We start from the raw sequence: 18,208 nt of genomic DNA, 5'->3' as shown, positions 1-18,208 counted from the left end.
TTAGAAACACACTGATATTTCAATGTAGACAGAACATCTTAAATAGTAATATTAACATCTTATAAGACACGTTTTATAAGCAGTATTTGAGTAATATACAAAATACATCAAGGTGATTTACATTGTCAACACCCAAAGTGATGCAAGCGTGAACATCAATGAACATTGACCATAAGGGTCTTAAGGGTATTTCATGTGCATATATTTTTAATTAGCAAAAAGATATTCAGGTATTCAGTAATCATGTTGCATAATTAAAATTAAATCAAATACGTATATTCTTAATATTTTAATTATGTGCAATTCGACGCAGCAACCCGAGCCAATAGGATTACGTGTTTTGCGAGCCGTAACTTATTAGTTACCTAGTAAGTTATCGCTTGCCCTATGTAGTAATCGGTGCCTCACAAGGTGGCGATGATCTCACAGTGAGAGAAATAACTCCTTGCAGCGTCGGCCTTGGCAGCCGGCATCGAAACAAAGGTGACGTCACACGATATTTTTGTCGATTTGTCGCTTTGTAACAACCGGACAAAATGAAAATACCTCAAAATACTCCAACTAACGAGAAACGATAGACCTCTTCAATTTATCCGGTTACATTTAAGCTATTCCCGCGGCACGTGAATTTATTTGAAAAACGAATAGTCAAAGGAAGACCGCGCTTAGAGCCAGTGTCTTTAGTAGAGGAATAATAATATTTAGATTGAATTAGTGAAATCAGCCAGTGGTTTCTCAAAGTTTTTAGGTATTTATCAAGTCAATTATAAATGTAAGTACCTATTTAGTTACTTTAGTTCAAAGTTACATTCATGTTTTGTGTTCGCACCGATAAACATTGTGATAACTATGTAAAATTTCCTCATTTAGAATTTTATATAAGGAGATGTATTCAAATAATTTGTGTTTAACTTCTACTATTTAATAAGATCATTTTATAAGTATGATTAAAATATTCATCTATCAAATAAGACCGAAATAATAAAAGTCGTTTATTTTCGTAGTCCATAAAATGTGTGTTTCAAGCTTATTCATTTTATAATTCTTTCCTTTTCTAAACCTTGTATATAACTAAATTACCAGTAAGTTATTCACACAAAAGTCGGTGTTTTTCCACGCGTGTGACCATTGGGAGTGCCGGCGCCGACCGTGCTAATAATATTATGCATATAAAAAACACAATTATTCCTTGAATCATCATCATAGACCAAAGATAGTGCTTTAGATCATACAACGGTGCTATGACCTGTTTCCAAACAGAATACAGGCATAAAAATAATCAACGATCTAATAAAATAGTTTGTATGTCACGATTTGCGTGCGGGGGTCGGCCGAACGGTCGTTGGTCGCGGTTCGCACCGCGCATGCGTCGATTACGTCATACTACATTTGTAAATACCGCTGCTGCCGGTGTAAACACCAAACATTCGAGTTTGTTCAGTGACATAATTTGATATATAAAAACTTTTTACCTAAACACAGTAGGTATTTGCATTCGGTGAACAATGTGATAACCCACTAATAGCGTTGGCGAACTATCGATAGTTTGAATATCGATGGTTGACCTTGAAAATCGTCTATAATATCGATAATACACACAGCATGCTTCTGACTATTGCAAGGACTATCTATTCATTCTGACCTGGTCAAATATTTGGATAGCTATATTTGCGACAGGTGGCACTAACTACTTGGCCGGACACATGGGGAGTAAGGGCTTTAGAACCATGGGGTTAGTTAGTCCAATCTAGTCTCTCGCTAGGTTACTTAACTCTTTCTCAATTTAACGTGGTAATTAGCTATTTTCTCATTACATGGGTGTATAATTATTCAATATTATAATGTAATGGCAGATGCTTAAATAAAAATAATTGGGACCACATCATGTATAGAATTATACTGTTACCTATCCTCCTAAGGCCCACGGCCATACTAGTAGTACTAATCCCCTTGTTTAACTATTGTGTCTGGAAATCCGGGCCTTACGACGATATAGGTACTCTAGGTAAGTAGGTATTTACTCTTTATTTTGATCAGAATAATCATCGGTGGAAAATGTATTGTGCCTGGGTGTAATAAAAATGGTAAAATTTGTACCCACAAACAAAGGTAAAATATACATTGGCCCCGATTCCTGCAGACACCGCCTAATTTTATTTTAAGTTATATCCGTCATTTTCATATCCGTCAAAAAGGAAAGGGACGGATGATTCACAGCTCTTAATTTTAGGAAGAATGAGTAAATGAATGAATAACCCGGGCGAATCAAAAAGGTACGTCGCTGGTATGCAATCCGTTTGACGTGCTGTCTACTTAACTGTGTCGAGTTATTGACTGATGTAAAATTTTTAGACGATTGGTTTAGATTTGTGCTTAAAATTGACGTGTGTTCCATAAATTTTATGCTTGTCGATTACCCGTCCCTTTCCTTTTCGGCGGATAAGAAAATGACAGATATAACTTGAAATAAAATTAGATGGTATTTACAGGAATATGCACCATGTCTGTTATCCATGAAATTAGAAGGTTCAACGAAGGTAAATCTGTACAGCGCCATCTATATAGTTTTTGAGGAACATAGCCTGGAAACTTCCTCATTGAAAAGTAGTTTTCATCCTTTATACTATTCTCGATTATCGTAGCGTTTCAAATCATCTCAAAATTACGATATTTAAATAACACACTTGTTCCGCTAAATCAAACGACCTTCCAGCTCAAACATGCTGAAAACATTGTCAAATTATTATCATGCATGGGAATGCTGAATGCGATAAGTCCTTGAACTAGCAGAATATATTTACAGTATTACTGACATTCCTATTTTTGGAGTATTACGTTCTTTTTCTTCTATCGTGTGGGTTGTGAGGTGAATTACCAACTCCATCAACCCCGGTGTCAGGGTTATTACTGAGGCCTCTGACATGACTCATGTAACGACCACGTACTTACATCAGTAAGTAATAATGGAGACCAACGGCTTAACGTGCTTTCCGAAGCACGGATCTTTTTACTTTTCGGACAACCAGGTGATCAGCCTGTAATGACCTAGCCAAACTAGGGATCACAAAGTGATTTTTGTGATTTGTCCCCACCGGGATTCGAACCCGGGACCTCCGGATCGTGAGCACAACGCTCAACCACTGGACCACGGAGGCCGTATTACGTTTAAATACATATATACACTCACGCCTATTTCATATTAAGAAATTGCTTCAGATTAACGAGCCCGCCTATTTGTACTGTAGAATATAATTTTAAATTGTTGGTTTGATATGTTAGTGAGCAATAAAGTACCTTATTGTAGATTTGCCGCAGGTGGCATTATCTACTTGGCCGGACAAATGGGGAGCGCTAAGGGCTCTCACCCGGTACAACGTTTTAAGACAACAGGCCTGAGGGTACCCAGTTGGGCGCGAACATCGGCTCAGGGCTTCGTCTGAGAGGAAAAATATTTGAAAGAATTCAAATGTACAATAAGTCACGTCAAAAAGGTAGACCCAGTTTAACGACAGAATCATTGTAGCCCATTGTACCAATTCGTTATTTTTTATCACTAAAAAAACCTACATCAAAAAATTATACGTGAATCCTAGTTTCTTGTAGTTGTGACCCTAATATGCAAACCAAGTTTAGGTTTACAAGTTACCTATAACTTTATTTGCCGTGTTTTATTTTTTGCCAATGTGAAGGAAATTGCATCACCAAATGTAAATTCTGTTCAATGAACTTGAAAATGAAATGTTATCACTACACAAACGAAACAATATATTATTTACACAAGTGTAAAAAGTTCAAAATCAAACATTGAATTTTATGTTTAAGCTGTGCAGTTTAGGTAGAATACATTATACAAATATAATTCAATAAGGTACGGTCACGAGCATTAATATGTATACACTTTGGTACCATGTCACATTAACTTTTATGACAAATTGAACTGTAAGTCTCACTAAATGTCAAATATTATGTTAGTGCGACAGAGTCCTAAAGTGGGTACATTATATTGCTCATGACTGCACTATGTACCTACTTACTTAAGTATTTATATACATAATAGCTTCATTGATCATCATTATCCATCCAGGACTCCATATTTTGATTACTTTTAGCTCTGCCTACCCGATCACAGATTCATCGCGAAGGTGTATGTATTTTTCAATACCTATTAAAAAAAAATCTGTGTAAGTATATTTGAAAATTTAGATTTTCTTGTCAATATTTTGCCAAAAATAGCTGCAGAACCCTCGAGCCTTATTTCGCACTTTTAAAAAGTAATCTGTGGCACTTTAACATTTTCTTAGAAAAAAATTAATAAAAAGGCGGGAATAATAATATGTAGGAAGTGGTATCTGTCTTATTCAATGTCTTTTAAAGCAAAAAAATGTGTCATTCCGTCCAAATTCCTTCCTCAACTAATTGAGAGCATCATTAAATATAAAAGTGAGTTATAAGAACAAAAAAATGGGAAATAGCTCATAGTTTTGTAAAGTAGCTATTATTTATGCTAATCTTTTGAGATCATCGTCAAAATTATTTCGGGACGACTGTCAAACAATTTTCAACTTTATGTCAATATGCATAGAAATGTTTGTTCAATTTGACACGTAATTACGTCATTCACATATTTCACTTAAGGTCAAGTCTACTCGTTTTGATAATAATTATTATGTTGGTGAAGTTCCGTAAATAAGTATTATCAATTTATGAATGACTATCGAAATGTATGGAATTTTAATATTATTCTGTTTTGACAGTAATTTAGATATCCGGAAGCCGCCGTTAATTAATAGACCAAGTTATAGAAGACCATCTAGTTTTCAGTAACCGTTAATTATAGGTTCGGCAAAATAAATAATACTGGGTATTTACATAAGTGCCTACTGTTATTTTAATAATAATGTATATACATATGTTAGTAGGCGTGGAAGCCATACTTCTCTATTGTACCGAGCCGACGTAGAGCACATGGTTCGCATAATGCACAAACTGATAGTTAGGTACTTATTATTATGTAGATATTGCTTGCCTTTTTAACCTCAAATTACAGCTACAGTTTATGTGTAATCGTTTGTACGAAGATATGCATAAAGATATGAGAAGATAAATGAAATATAGGCTTATTTATTATTAATAGTCTTTTATTTATTAAGTAAAAAACACCCAACCCACAGTACTCTTAAAGTATCTATATTTTCACTAACAATTATCAAACGCCATTAAACCACAGACAAAAAATAATAGAGAGCGACTGCTAGACATTGTCTATGTTATTACAATGATTATCAACACCCCGCCTCAATGTAATAACAGGAAAAAACTTATTACTACAGTCCAAACAACAATAGTTACTTAAATACCTAAGTAATACATACAGAACTACAAAATTACTTTTCATACACACCACAACTAGTTAGAAATCTCAACAGTAAATGCTTATTTAACGGCTTTGTGAACATATCTGCAGTCTGATCTTCAGTTTTTAAATATTTTAAACACAAAGTTCCTTTCTTAACTAAATCCTTAATGAAATGATATCTAATATCAACATGCTTCAAACGCTTAACACTATCAGTATTTGCAACCATTATTGCACACTGGTTGTCGCAAAACATTGTAACCGGGCAAACATTTTCAATGTTAAAATCTTTTAAAACATTAATAAGCCAACAAGCTTCGCATGACGCCATACTAGCGGCTATATATTCAGATTCTGTTGAAGACAGACTAACACTGGCCTGCCTTTTTGAACACCAAGAAATTAAACAATTAGCAAACTTAAAACAATAGCCCGTAGTGGACTTTCTATCACTTAGGTCTCCTCCCCAATTTGCATCACAAAAACCAATTAACATGTCACTATTACATCTATATACTAATTTATAATTAAGAGTGTGTTTAACATACCTTAAAACTCTTTTTAAGGCTGTTAATAACATATTATTAGCTTTATTCTGATATCTGCTCAAAATAGATAAAACAACACAGATATCTGGTCTTGTTCCTAATGCTGCATATGACAGACAACCTATAATTTGTCTACATGTCTTTTCAATTTCTTTGTTAATTACAGACCCATTATTTACCTCTAACAATATTTTAGCATTAAAGTTTACATCCATAGGGGTACACATTTCTTTACAGTTATACATTTTAAATTTATGTAAAACATTTTCAAGATATTCCTTTTGACTTAATTCAGTAATTTTATTTTCAAAATCCTGTTTTACATGTATACCTAAGAAAATTGATACTAATCCCATATCCTTCATTTTAAATTCCTTGTTTAACAATGACTTAAGGTCACATATTACTGTTTCATCATTTCCAAAGATTAATAAATCATCAACATATAACAAAACATATGTCTTACTACCACCTATACATTTTGTATACAAACAACAATCACTTTGTGACCTAACAAAGTTTTCTTTTGTAATAACAGAATTAAATTTTTCATTCCAATATTTGGGAGACTTTTTTAAGCCATACAAGGATTTATTCAATTTAACAATTCTCTTGTCCCCATTATAAGCCCCTTCTGGTAGTTCTAAGTACACATTTTCATCTATATCTCCATACAAAAAGGCCCCTGTCACATCCATCTGAAAAACAGGTAAGTTTAATTTAGATGCTACAGCCATAAATAGTCTAAAAGTTGCTAATTTTGCTACAGGTGCATAAATTTCGTCAACATTTAATATATCATTTTGTTCAAATCCCCTGGCAACTAGTCTAGCTTTATACTGTATAGAACCATTGCTTTGTTTGACCTTAAACACCCACTTACTACTAATCACTTTTTCATTACATGGTGGTTCACATACATACCACGTGTCAGTCTCTTGAAGAGTTTGAAGTTCCCTTTGTACGGCCTTTTGCCACTTACAGGCATTCGGGCTTCTCATGGCCTCCTCATATGTCTTAGGCTCTTGGTCATCCACCATCACATTGTTGCAGTTGTAGAATTTTGTTTGTTTTCTTACACGCTTCTCCTTAGGACTTACAGAGCATTCTCCAATATCACCAAGCTCGTCGCTATCACTTGGTTCATACAGACTGCCTTCGGACTCGCTATGAGCACTAGACTCCAAGTCCGATGTAGAATTGGTGTGTGGTGACTGATGATCTTCACATACTTGGGTTTCTTGAACAGCCTCTTCTTTTTCAGCGCATGTGTCAGTCAGAACTTCCTCTTCACTTGTCTCTCTTGGTCTCATCCTCTCTTCTTTAATAAATACTATATCCCTTTTAATTTCCACTTCTTTCTTATCTGGAAAATACACTCTGTATCCTTTAGTAGTTTCACCATACCCCACCATCACTCCTTTTTCTCCCTTAGGATCCCATTTCATACGCTTCTCTTTAGGGATATGAACATATACTGGGGTACCAAATATTTGTAGGTTATGAATATCATAAATCTTATTTGCCCACAATTCATAGGGCGTCTTTCCTTCAACAGAGCTCTTCCCAGTCCTATTGATGACATAGGCCGCTGTATTAACAGCTTCAGCCCATAAATTGATCGGTAGGTTTTTAGCACAAAGCATTGTTCTGGCTGCCTCCACTAAAATTCGGTTTTCACGCTCGGCTCTCCCGTTTTGCTCTGGAGTGTAAGGTACCGACGTTTGATGTACTATTCCCTTTTCCTGGAACATATCTTGAACCTCTTTGTTTATAAATTCTGTGCCATTGTCACTTCTGACAATCTTTACCTTATTTCCAGTCTCGTTCTCAGCCAGGGCAATAAATTTCTTGATGCACAACTTGATTTCATGTTTTCCTTTCACAAAATACACCTTTCTATACTTTGAATAGTCATCTTTAAACGCGACAAAGTATCTAGAACCTCCAACAGACATTGTTTGCATTGGTCCACAAGTATCAACATGAATCATTTCACCAGTCTTTGTGCAGACGTTTTCGCTCCTTGGGTAGGGCAGACGATGCATTTTGCCCTTTAAACAACTTTCGCACGTAGAGGATTGGGCACTGCTCGGAATTATATTGTTTTTCTTGAGCGCGTCTTTCACGTAACCCATGTTTTGATGTGCCATTTTTTCGTGCCATTCATTCAAATCTGTCGTTCTAACATCAGCGACATTTGCGGCGCCTGTCTTATTATAGCGAAAATCCAGGTAATACATGCTGCCGCAACGCTCAGCCACTGCCATCACTTTATTTTGCTTATAAAATTTGCACATTTTATCACCAGTTACCAAAACATAACCTTTGTCTATTGCACAGTTGACAGAGAATAAGTTTGTTTTTAATTCCGGAACATGAAGTACATTGTCTATGGTTGTATCCACCCATTCACTACCATTCCAAACATATACCACCACCTGTCCACAGCCTCGGACAGTAATTTGCGTTCCGTTTCCCACAATTACAGATTTATTTTTTACCATAGAGTAAGATGTAAATAGTTCGTAATCACAACACATATGTTCGCTTGCACCCGAATCCACCAACCATTTTGTTTTTTGAAAATGTTCACCAAATGCACTGTCTACTACAAAAGCGTTACTTTCTTTTTGCTCACTGTTTTCTTTATTCTTTCTAAAACGACACTGATATTTAAAATGTCCTGGTTTCTTACAATAATAACATCTCATATCTTGACGACTGTCTTTCACTGTTTTGTCCGTACACTCACTTTTATAATGTCCTATTCTGTTACAATTGAAACACTTTACAGTTTTCTGGTTTGTTTTCTTAGCTACGAAAGCTGTAGATGTTTGCACACTTTCCACTTTTCCTTTAATTCTTTCCTGTTCTATTAGCAATCTTGCAACTAGGTTTTCAAAAGTTTGTTTCTCGTCTGGAGCAGATTCCCAAGCTGATATAAAATGTTTATAATCTTCCGGCAACGACATTAAAACCTTTGTTATTACAAATTTGTCAGATATTTCTTCCCCCATCTGTTTCAATTGACTCTGTAACTCCTGTATTTTAGACAAAAACACAGACATATCTGACCCTTCCTCATACTTGAACTGAAAGAACCGTTGCTGTACAATGTGTATACTAGTTTCAGATTTTTGTTCGTAAACACTTAATAACTTTTGCCACATCTTTGCCGCAGTATCACACGTGATGATGTGAAGCATGACATCCTCCGTCATTCTTGTTACTATCAGCGATTGGGCCTTCGCATCCTGAGCTTCCCATTGAGAGTGTAGTGTTTCATTTTCAGGTTTTACCGTTGTACCTTCCACTAACTTAAACAATCCTTGCCCACGCAACAATACTGATGTTTGAAATTTCCAAATATTCCAGTTCTTGGAACCCTCTAGCTTCATCACATTCTGTGTATCCATAATAGTATCCCTCCTGTAGGTTGTCCTGCCTTGCCTCCGAACAAGTAATTTCAAAATTCCTTCCTGGCGAGATGTGTATAACCACCAAAAGAGGTCGATCGACACGTGCACAGTATTTCACTCACAATAAGCCTACATTCACCTCTCAATCCAGCTAGTGGCCTGGGCCCATAACCAGAAGATAAATGAAATATAGGCTTATTTATTATTAATAGTCTTTTATTTATTAAGTAAAAAACACCCAACCCACAGTACTCTTAAAGTATCTATATTTTCACTAACAATTATCAAACGCCATTAAACCACAGACAAAAAATAATAGAGAGCGACTGCTAGACATTGTCTATGTTATTACAATGATTATCAACAATATGTACACCGTTACTGTGTTTTTTTTCTATAATTTTAAGATTAGTGTTATTATTATTACTTCTAGCCATCACCATCCTACAACAGGGCAAAGGTCTCATTCCCTTTCTTCCAGTCATCTTGAGTCCTCCCGATCTTGGATTATCTTTTTCAAGATGACAAGTATGATGCATTTGGATGCATCCAACTCATTATACCATCTGTCTCTACGTAGGCCACGACGCCTTTTGACATTTAGCACCCATTCTGTGGATCTTATACAGGGTGTCCGCATCATATTTAAGAGGGTGATTGCTTAGGTCATAAGCATCAAGAAAATTAAAATTTAGCCTTAATAAAAATGTAATAGTTTTCGAGATATTTAACTTTGAAGAAAATTTCGAGAAATCGCCACCTTGGGTCGGTTTTTTCGCCGTCATTTCCCCAAATTTGAAGATTTAATAAGATAATACCATCTATTTTCAGAATAATGGGCAAGGACGAGAAAGAAGACTCCGGCTTCGGCTTCAAGGACAAGGCGAAGGCTGAGGACACCCTGCGCCTTCTGGAGCAGCACGACATGAACTATCGACGGCTGACTGTCCGGGGACTACTTGGCCGGGCCAAGCGGGTGTTGTCCTGTGAGTATTATTTACATCCTCCGAAGCGCGCTTCATTTAGTACCGCCGGCTGACTGCTCAGAGACTACTAGGCTGGGCCACCACGGAATAGAAGAAAGAGATTGGAAAGGCCAAGTGGACACCAAATGCGCGCCATACAAGTATGAGCAAATAGTTCATGCTTCAACTTTGCACTCCACTCGTCCGCATTTACGACGCACGGAGCTCCGCAATAGTATATTAAAAGGTCGTCTTGTGCATTATAACCTGTAGGGCGAAAAATCTAATATCGATTACTTATCCGTACCAAACTTGAAGGCACGTTAAGCCGTTGGTCCCGATTACTACTTACTGATGTAAGTAAGTAGTCGTTACATGAGCCATGTCAGGGGCCTTTGGCGGCTCAATAGTAACCCTGACACCAGAAGATCGGACCGGATAGAAGACCGGACTTGAACCAATGAGTTCAGATAGTTGGCTCAACCATTATAGACGGCGATACGTGTCACCACCTGTCACGTTGTTCTAACAGCTCGGTGAGGCGTGGGTAGGGTTCATGTTACGATGGATGTAAACGGCTACCCCATTGGGATGTAGTCGTAATCTGATGTTATGTTTATAAACACAATGGTGCTAATTCCTGCAGACACCGCCTAATTTTATTTTAAGTTATATCTGTCATTTTCTTATCCGCCGAAAAGGAAAGGGACGGGTAATCGACAGGCATAAAATTTATGGAACACACGTCAATTTTAAGCACAAATCTAAACCAACCGTCTAAAAATTTTACATCCGTCAATAACCCGACACAGTTAAGTAGACAGCACGTCAAACGGATTGCATACCAGCGACGTACCTTTTGATTCGCCCGGGTTATTCATTCATTTACTCATTCTTCCTAAAATTAAGAGCTGTGAATCATCCGTCCCTTTCCTTTTCGACGGATACGAAAATGACGGATATAACCTAAAATAAAATTAGGCGGTGTCTGCAGGAATCGGGGCCAATATTATTATTGATTGGTGACGTCGGTCATCGACCTCACAACCCACACTATACAATTATTATATATTATAATTTTCTTCTATCGTGTGGGTTGTGAGGTGGATTACCAACCCCATCAACCCTAGTGTTAGAGTTATTATTATTATTGAGCCGCCATAGGCCCCTGATATGATTCATGTAATGACTACGTACTTACATCAGTAAGTAGTAACCGGGACCAACGGCTTAATGTGCCCTCCGAAGCACAGATCATCTTACTTTAGGACGATCCAATAATGTCCTAACCAAACTAGGGACCGCAAAGTGATTTTCGTGATGTGTCTCCACCGGGATTTGAACCCGGGACCTCTGGATCGTGAGCACAACGCTCAACCACTGGACCACAGAGGTTGTTATATATTATAATCAAAACCTATTATGTCTGTTTCCAGTGACGAAAGCGGAAGACAAGATCAAGAATATAAAGGAAGCGATGGAGGTGTTCGAGAACTGGCTCGCGGAGCTCGACCTCAACAAGACTGACAAGAAGCCTGACAAGAAGAAGGAAGAGAAGAAAGAGAGAGACGACAAAGAGGTACTCGTTCATTGATTAAAAGATCATCGTCATCATCAGCCCATTAATGTCCCCACTGCTGGGGCACGGGCCTTCCCTATGGAGATCGGGCCTTAAACCACCACGCGGGCCCAGTGCGGATTGGTGGTTATTAACGACTGCTAATGCAGCCGGGACCAACGGCTTAACGTGCCTTCCGAAGCACGGATTAAAAGATATTCATCTGAAAGGTTGAGGTCTGGGAGGTTAAAAAGGCCATATTCAAGCAATTTATCTAAAAAAGAAATATTGCTATGTGTCATTGCACATTTACTTTTATATGCGCAAATGTCAATTTACAATATTGCGTTTTAAATTTATTTATTTATTTATTTAATATTACACTTACATTTGCAACATTACAGATATACAGGGTGTTAGTGACATCGTAACGAATACTGAGGGGGATGATTCAGACCATGATTCTGAGTTATAATATCAAGTGGAATTTACCGTCGCAAAATTCATGTTTTTTTTTAGTTTTTTATTATTATCTTCAATTCTATACTTTTACGATTGAAAATTCCACTTGATATTAACTCGGAATAATGAGGTAAATCAGCCCTCTCAGTAGGTATTCGTTACGATGTCACTTACACCCCTTACCAGTACATACAAGTAGGTATGGGTGTTAGTGACACAGTAACGAATACTGAAGGGGATGATTCAGTACAATGATTCTGAGTTGATATTAAGTGGAATTTCCTGTCGGAAAATTTATGATTTTTTTTATGTTTTTTTAAATTATTTTCCGTTCCATACTTTTGCGACGGAAAATTCCACTTGATATCAACTCAGAATCATGGTCTGAATCATCCCCCTCAGTATTCGTTACGGTGTTACTAACACCCTGTATATCCATTGCGTTACAAACAATTTTCATATCCCAAGAACTTAAAACTACTACACATTAATATTTATATTATTAAGTATATATCATTGGACAGTACTAACAGGCATCAAAGGTTCAAATACTTTTACACATTCACTCAACAAACACACAATCGCACTTCCAAACAAGTCGCAATGTGGTGCGGACGCAAGAACAGAGTTGAGGAGTAAATGAATTGCTTCAATGTGGCCATTTTTCCTCCGTATTTATTTTAATGCAACTCTGACTTCCAGGAATCCAGCTCGGACGAAGAAATGGAGGAGAAGCCCAAAGAGAAACCTAAGGAAGTCCAAGACAAGGTGCAAGGTCTTGGGTTCAAGGATAAAGCGGCGGCGGAAGCCACCCTGCGTGAGCTGGAGGGCCGCGATCCGGAGTACCAGAGTCTCGCCATCAAGGGGCTCATTAAAAGCGCTAAACGAGTGCTCACTTGTAAGTGTAGTGTTTTGAGGTTTTTTAATAGGGGTACTGTCGACCAATAATAAAAAAGGTCCTCGTGCAAACAGAAATATAATATATTTTTACAAGAAGAACAAAAGTCGTTATCAAAAGCAAAGACAATAACAGAATAAACTATAAAAAAGAGGTAAAACTCTATAAAAAGATGTGCTATCTTGCACAAGGGGTTAGGCAAGAGTTTGATCACAATCTCAGCTGCAGGGTCTGCATGAAAACGGCGTCGCGCCGCGGCGCGAATTATATCGAGGGCTTCGACCAATAGACGCAGCGAATGCTATCTACGTGAATAGACGTCGTACGGCTAAGTCGAAGCCTGAGATGAATGATGAATTTAAAGGAAGTACAGTATTTATATACAGTATACAATGGCATGAGTTTCTCTTACTTTTTTTATGTTGTCGCACCTTCCTGCAACTAATTGTAAATGTACTGTCAATTCTTCCTGCCATTGATTGTCTGGAAGAAATGGCTGTGTTTTTTTTCTCCTTTTTTTTGGCGTGACTTTGTGTAGATTTGCCGCAGATGGCATTAACTACTTGGCCGGACAAATGGGGAGCGCAGAAGCGTGAGAACCCGGTAATTGCTGTGGAAAAATAAGGCCACCAATGGGGCTAAAATCTTTTTTGTGATGTACTTATTTTTTTTTAGTTTTGATTGTTTTTAATAAACGTTTTGGTGAAGGGCGGAGAGTGTCGATTCTATACGTAGTGTTACTGTCTATTCTATGCTCCAGCTCTAGCCATAGAGGCAGCCAATCAGCTTCTAGCCATAGAGGCAGCCAATCAGCTTCTAGCCATAGAGGCAGCCAATCAGCTCTAGCCATAGAGGCAGCCAATCAGCTTCTAGCCATAGAGGCAGCCAATCAGCTCTAGCCATAGAGGCAGCCAATCAGCTTCTAGCCATAGAGGCAGCCAATCAGCTTCTAGCCATAGAGGCAGCCAATCAGCTTCTAGCCATAGAGGCAGCCAATCAGCTTCTAGCCATAGAGGCAGCCAATCAGCTTCTAGCCATAGAGGCAGCCAATCAGCTTCTAGCCATAGAGGCAGCCAATCAGCTTCTAGCCATAGAAGCAGCCAATCAGCTTCTAGCCATAGAGGCAGCCAATCAGCTCTAGCCATAGAGGCAGCCAATCAGCTCGCGACACCAAACACTTCAGAGCCCCGATACCGACCCCGCCGGCGTGGTCGACGATTTCCCTCATTCAGCGCTTATCGCTATCGACCCGCTAGGGTCGATTAATTCTTTCAAATATTTTTCCTCTCAGACGACGCCCTGAGCCGAGGTTCGCGCCCAACTGGGCACCCTCAGGCCTGTTGTCTTAAACGTTGTACCGGGTGAGAGCCTTCAGCGCTCCCCATTTGTCCGGCCAAGTAGTTAATGCCATCTGCGGCAAATCTACAATAAGTCACGTCAAAAAAAAAAAAAAAATGCTCCAGGTACGAGAGACGAGACCAAGATAGCCAACATCAAGGAAGCCACAGAAGTCCTAGAGAAGTTTCTCGATGACTTCGACTCCAATCACATGATGAAGCAGAACAACGCATACCTTAGCCTGGGGTTCGCTCGGACCGCGCTCAAACTGGCTGACAGTGTTACTGACCAGCAGGTGATTATTTATTTGTAATAATATAATTATAAAATGGCCTCCGTGGTCTAGTGGTAAGAGCGTTAGGCTCACGATCTGGAGGTCCGGGTTCGATTCCCGATGGGGACATTGTCGAAATCACTTTGTGAGACTGTCCTTTGTTTGGTAAGGACTTTTCAGGCTTGAATCACCTGATTGTCCGAAAAAGTAAGTTGATTCCGTGCTTCGGAGGGCACGTTAAGCCGTTGGTCCCGGCTATTAGCCGTAAAAACACCTCCACCTACCCGCAGTGGAGCAGCGTGGTGGAGTATGCTCCATACCCTCTCCGGTTGATTGAGAGGAGGCCTGTGCCCAGCAGTGGGACGTATATAGGCTATTTATGTTTTATGTTATATTATTATGAAATGAGGAGCTCGGTGGCGCAGCGGTAAACACGCTCGGTCTGCGATTGTTGAAGTTAAGCAACTTTCGCAAAGGCCGGTCATAGGATGGGTGACCACAAAAAAAAATCATCTCGAGCTCCTCCGTGCTTCGGAAGGCACGTTAAGCCGTTGGTCCCGGCTGCATTAGCAGTCGTTAATAACCACCAATCCGCACTGGGCCTGCGTGATGGTTTAAGGCCCGATCTCCCTATCCATCCATAGGGAAGGCCTATTTAGCCCCCCAGTCGTTGGCCGAACTAATAGGCTGCACTGACGGCTCTCACCCAGTCGTTATGGTATCGATGTAGCGTTACGATATTACGTATTATCATAATATGTACTTAATAGAAATATTTTTATATTCCAGAAAGCGTTCATAGCAGCGTATGCGTCGGTGAACGGCGAGTACAAGCGGCTGCGCACCGTGGTTGAGAAGGACGGCGGCAAGTCCTGGGACATCGTCCGCAACGCCGCGCTGAAGGACCTTAAGGAGAAGGTAACAGATTATATCATTCGTTTAACAAAAACGCCCTGAGCCGAGGTTCGCGCCCAACTGGGCACCCTCAGGCCTGTTGTCTTAAACGTTGTACCGGGTGAGAGCCTTCAGCGCTCCCCATTTGTCCAGCCAAGTAGTTAATGCCATCTGCGGCAAATCTACAATGTCACGTCAAAAAAAAATAGATTCTGTATATATGTAGGGTGACTATAGATGTATGACAACCAATTTAAAACGTTTTAAACCCCAAATAAATCATCATTATCATCATCATCATCAGCCCATTAACGTCCCCACTGCTGGGGCACGGGCTTTCCCTATGGATGGATAGTATTGGATAGGGAGATCGGGCCTTAAACCATCACGCAGGCCCAGTGCAGATTGATGGTTATTAACGACTGCTAATGCAGCCGGGACCAACGGCTTAACGTGCCTTCCGAAGCACGGAGGAGCTCGAGATACACTAGTTGGAAGCAATTAATGGCTCAGAAATAGAGAGCCTTCAGCGCTCCCCATTTGTGCGGTCAAGTAGTTAATGCCATCTGCGGCAAATCTACAATAAGTCACGTCAAAAAAAAGGCTCATAGTCTCATAGGCTTTGTTTTAGAACATAAGTGGAGGTAATTGAAACGATATATAATGCGATTGAAATAAGTTTACTTTGTCGTATGTCCTATCACAATGACGGTCGAATAGGCTAGTTTCCAACTAGTCAAATCAGTTACTTTTTACTAAACGTCAAAACACGAAATTACTATGGAATTTGTATGAAAAAGCACACTGTGACGTCATAGAAAAACGTGACAAAATGTCGGACTTATTATTACGTTTTTCTTGATTAAAATTCATAAATAAGTTTAATAGAAAAAAGAAAATGTTTTTCGTTAGTTTTAGATGTGTCTTTATTTAGTAATCAGAATTTCATAATTTATCTTGAACCTAGTACACGACCCAATTAGATGTGTCGTTATGCAGTTTTTGCTCCTGATGCAAAGTAACGCGATGCCTTTGTGATTAGCGTTGCTCTTAAATATTGACAAGGCGCTAACGGAGTGTGCGCCTGAACAGGCTTATAGTCTCTTGGTGATCGGCCATCCTGATGTCAGAACCGCTAGTCGAATCCAGGGTCATGGAGATCATGATGATATTGTTTTCGAGGAATGCAGCTTGGAAAGTCCCTTATTGCAACTGTTGTATTCATGCTGTTGTATTTTCAGTACGCCGATGCCAAGTTATTCGACAAAGATGAGCCCACAAAGGAACATTTAGAAATGATACTGTGGGCGTACTCACCAGAGGCAGCTAAAGTCAAAAAGGTATGCATTTATTAGCCTTCATGCGTAGGTCATCATCATCAGCCCATTAACGTCCCCACTGCTGGGGCACGGGCCTTCCCTATGAATGGATAGGGAGATCGGGCCTTAAACCATCACGCGGGCCCAGTGCGGATTGATGGTTATTAACGACTGCTAATGCAGCCGGGACCAACGGCTTAACGTGCCTTCCGAAGCACGGAGGAGCTCGAGATGAAAACTTTTTTTTTTTGTGGTCACCCATCCTATGACCGGCCTTTGCGAAAGTTACTTAACTTCAACAATCGCAGACCGAGCGCGTTTACCGCTGCGCCACCGAGCTCCTCCTGCGTAGGTACTAGGTACAAAATGGGCACATTACGGATTGAGGTCTATGTGTAATGGTTAGATACATTGATCACTAAATGAAAGAATCCAGTAGGGTCTGCACGACAACCACGCGACACGCAGCGCGAATATATCGAGGCCTTCGATCAATAAACGCAGGGAATTCTATCTACCTAAGTAATGATTCTATCTATCTATCTATCTACGTAGATAACTGTCGTGCGACCATTGGTCGAGGCCCTCGATATAATTCACGCTGCGCGAAGGGTAATCTCTTTTTTCCGGCCAAGTGGTTAATGCCATTTGCAGCAAATCTAAAATCAAGTTACGTAAAAATAAAAAGAAATTGCTTCCCATTTGGGTGAATTTAGAAAATGAACTGGAGAGCCATCATGGAAAAACTGACTTTATCATCAACAACCTATAGTCTGTGTTGTGTCCGGATAGTAATAAGCTTCATACTTAAACTCTGTCTACCCCATTGGGAAATAGGCGTGGATGTTTAAATCTATCCAAATTCTAATGCATTTTGAAAATTACAGGTCCTATCAGAAACAAAGGAAGAGAAAGAGGAAGACAAGAAAGAAAGTCGGAAACGAAAGAGCAGCACGAGTGACCGTGAATCTCCCAGCAAAAAGCAGAAAGAAGATTAACTTGTTATATTTTTTGTTGGTAATAAGCATTTATCTCTATGTTGTACCTAATTAAAAAATTTACTTAATAATTCTTGTTATTTTATTAAGACCAAAAAGTTATATTGAAGCAAATCATTTTAGTAAGCAATAATTTGACATTTACGCATGCAAAAGTATTGTAAGTGTGCAACCTT

The 18,208-nt window shown here is 39.0% G+C and overlaps 1 protein-coding gene and 1 long non-coding RNA gene across 5 annotated transcripts in view; one reads left to right on the top strand and one right to left on the bottom strand.

The window, feature by feature from the left end:
- The window catches only part of LOC126379659 (uncharacterized), a 150,018-nt gene that overhangs the window by 61,402 nt on the left and 70,408 nt on the right, over positions 1 to 18,208 (bottom strand). The gene's annotated exons all lie outside the window — the stretch shown is intronic.
- Positions 79 to 18,089, top strand: LOC126379553 (myb-like protein X). Of its 3 annotated transcripts, none has more exons than XM_050028351.1 (8): positions 79 to 177; positions 10,158 to 10,312; positions 11,728 to 11,870; positions 13,014 to 13,209; positions 14,673 to 14,842; positions 15,611 to 15,739; positions 16,957 to 17,055; positions 17,922 to 18,089. In XM_050028351.1, exons 2-8 carry the CDS (start codon positions 10,162 to 10,164, stop codon positions 18,030 to 18,032), a joined length of 999 nt encoding a protein of 332 aa, XP_049884308.1. In that variant the 5' UTR covers positions 79 to 177; positions 10,158 to 10,161; the 3' UTR covers positions 18,033 to 18,089. The 3 variants fall into 3 exon arrangements, with proteins under 3 accessions (XP_049884308.1, XP_049884309.1, XP_049884306.1); XM_050028352.1 differs by lacking the exon at positions 79 to 177 and adding an exon at positions 382 to 483; XM_050028349.1 differs by lacking the exon at positions 79 to 177 and adding an exon at positions 618 to 772 and having other exon boundaries at positions 17,922 to 18,088.

This window comes from Pectinophora gossypiella, chromosome 29, assembly GCF_024362695.1.
Source record: "Pectinophora gossypiella chromosome 29, ilPecGoss1.1, whole genome shotgun sequence".
NCBI lineage: Eukaryota > Metazoa > Arthropoda > Insecta > Lepidoptera > Gelechiidae > Pectinophora > Pectinophora gossypiella.
This window is presented reverse-complemented; position numbering and strand designations above follow the sequence as displayed.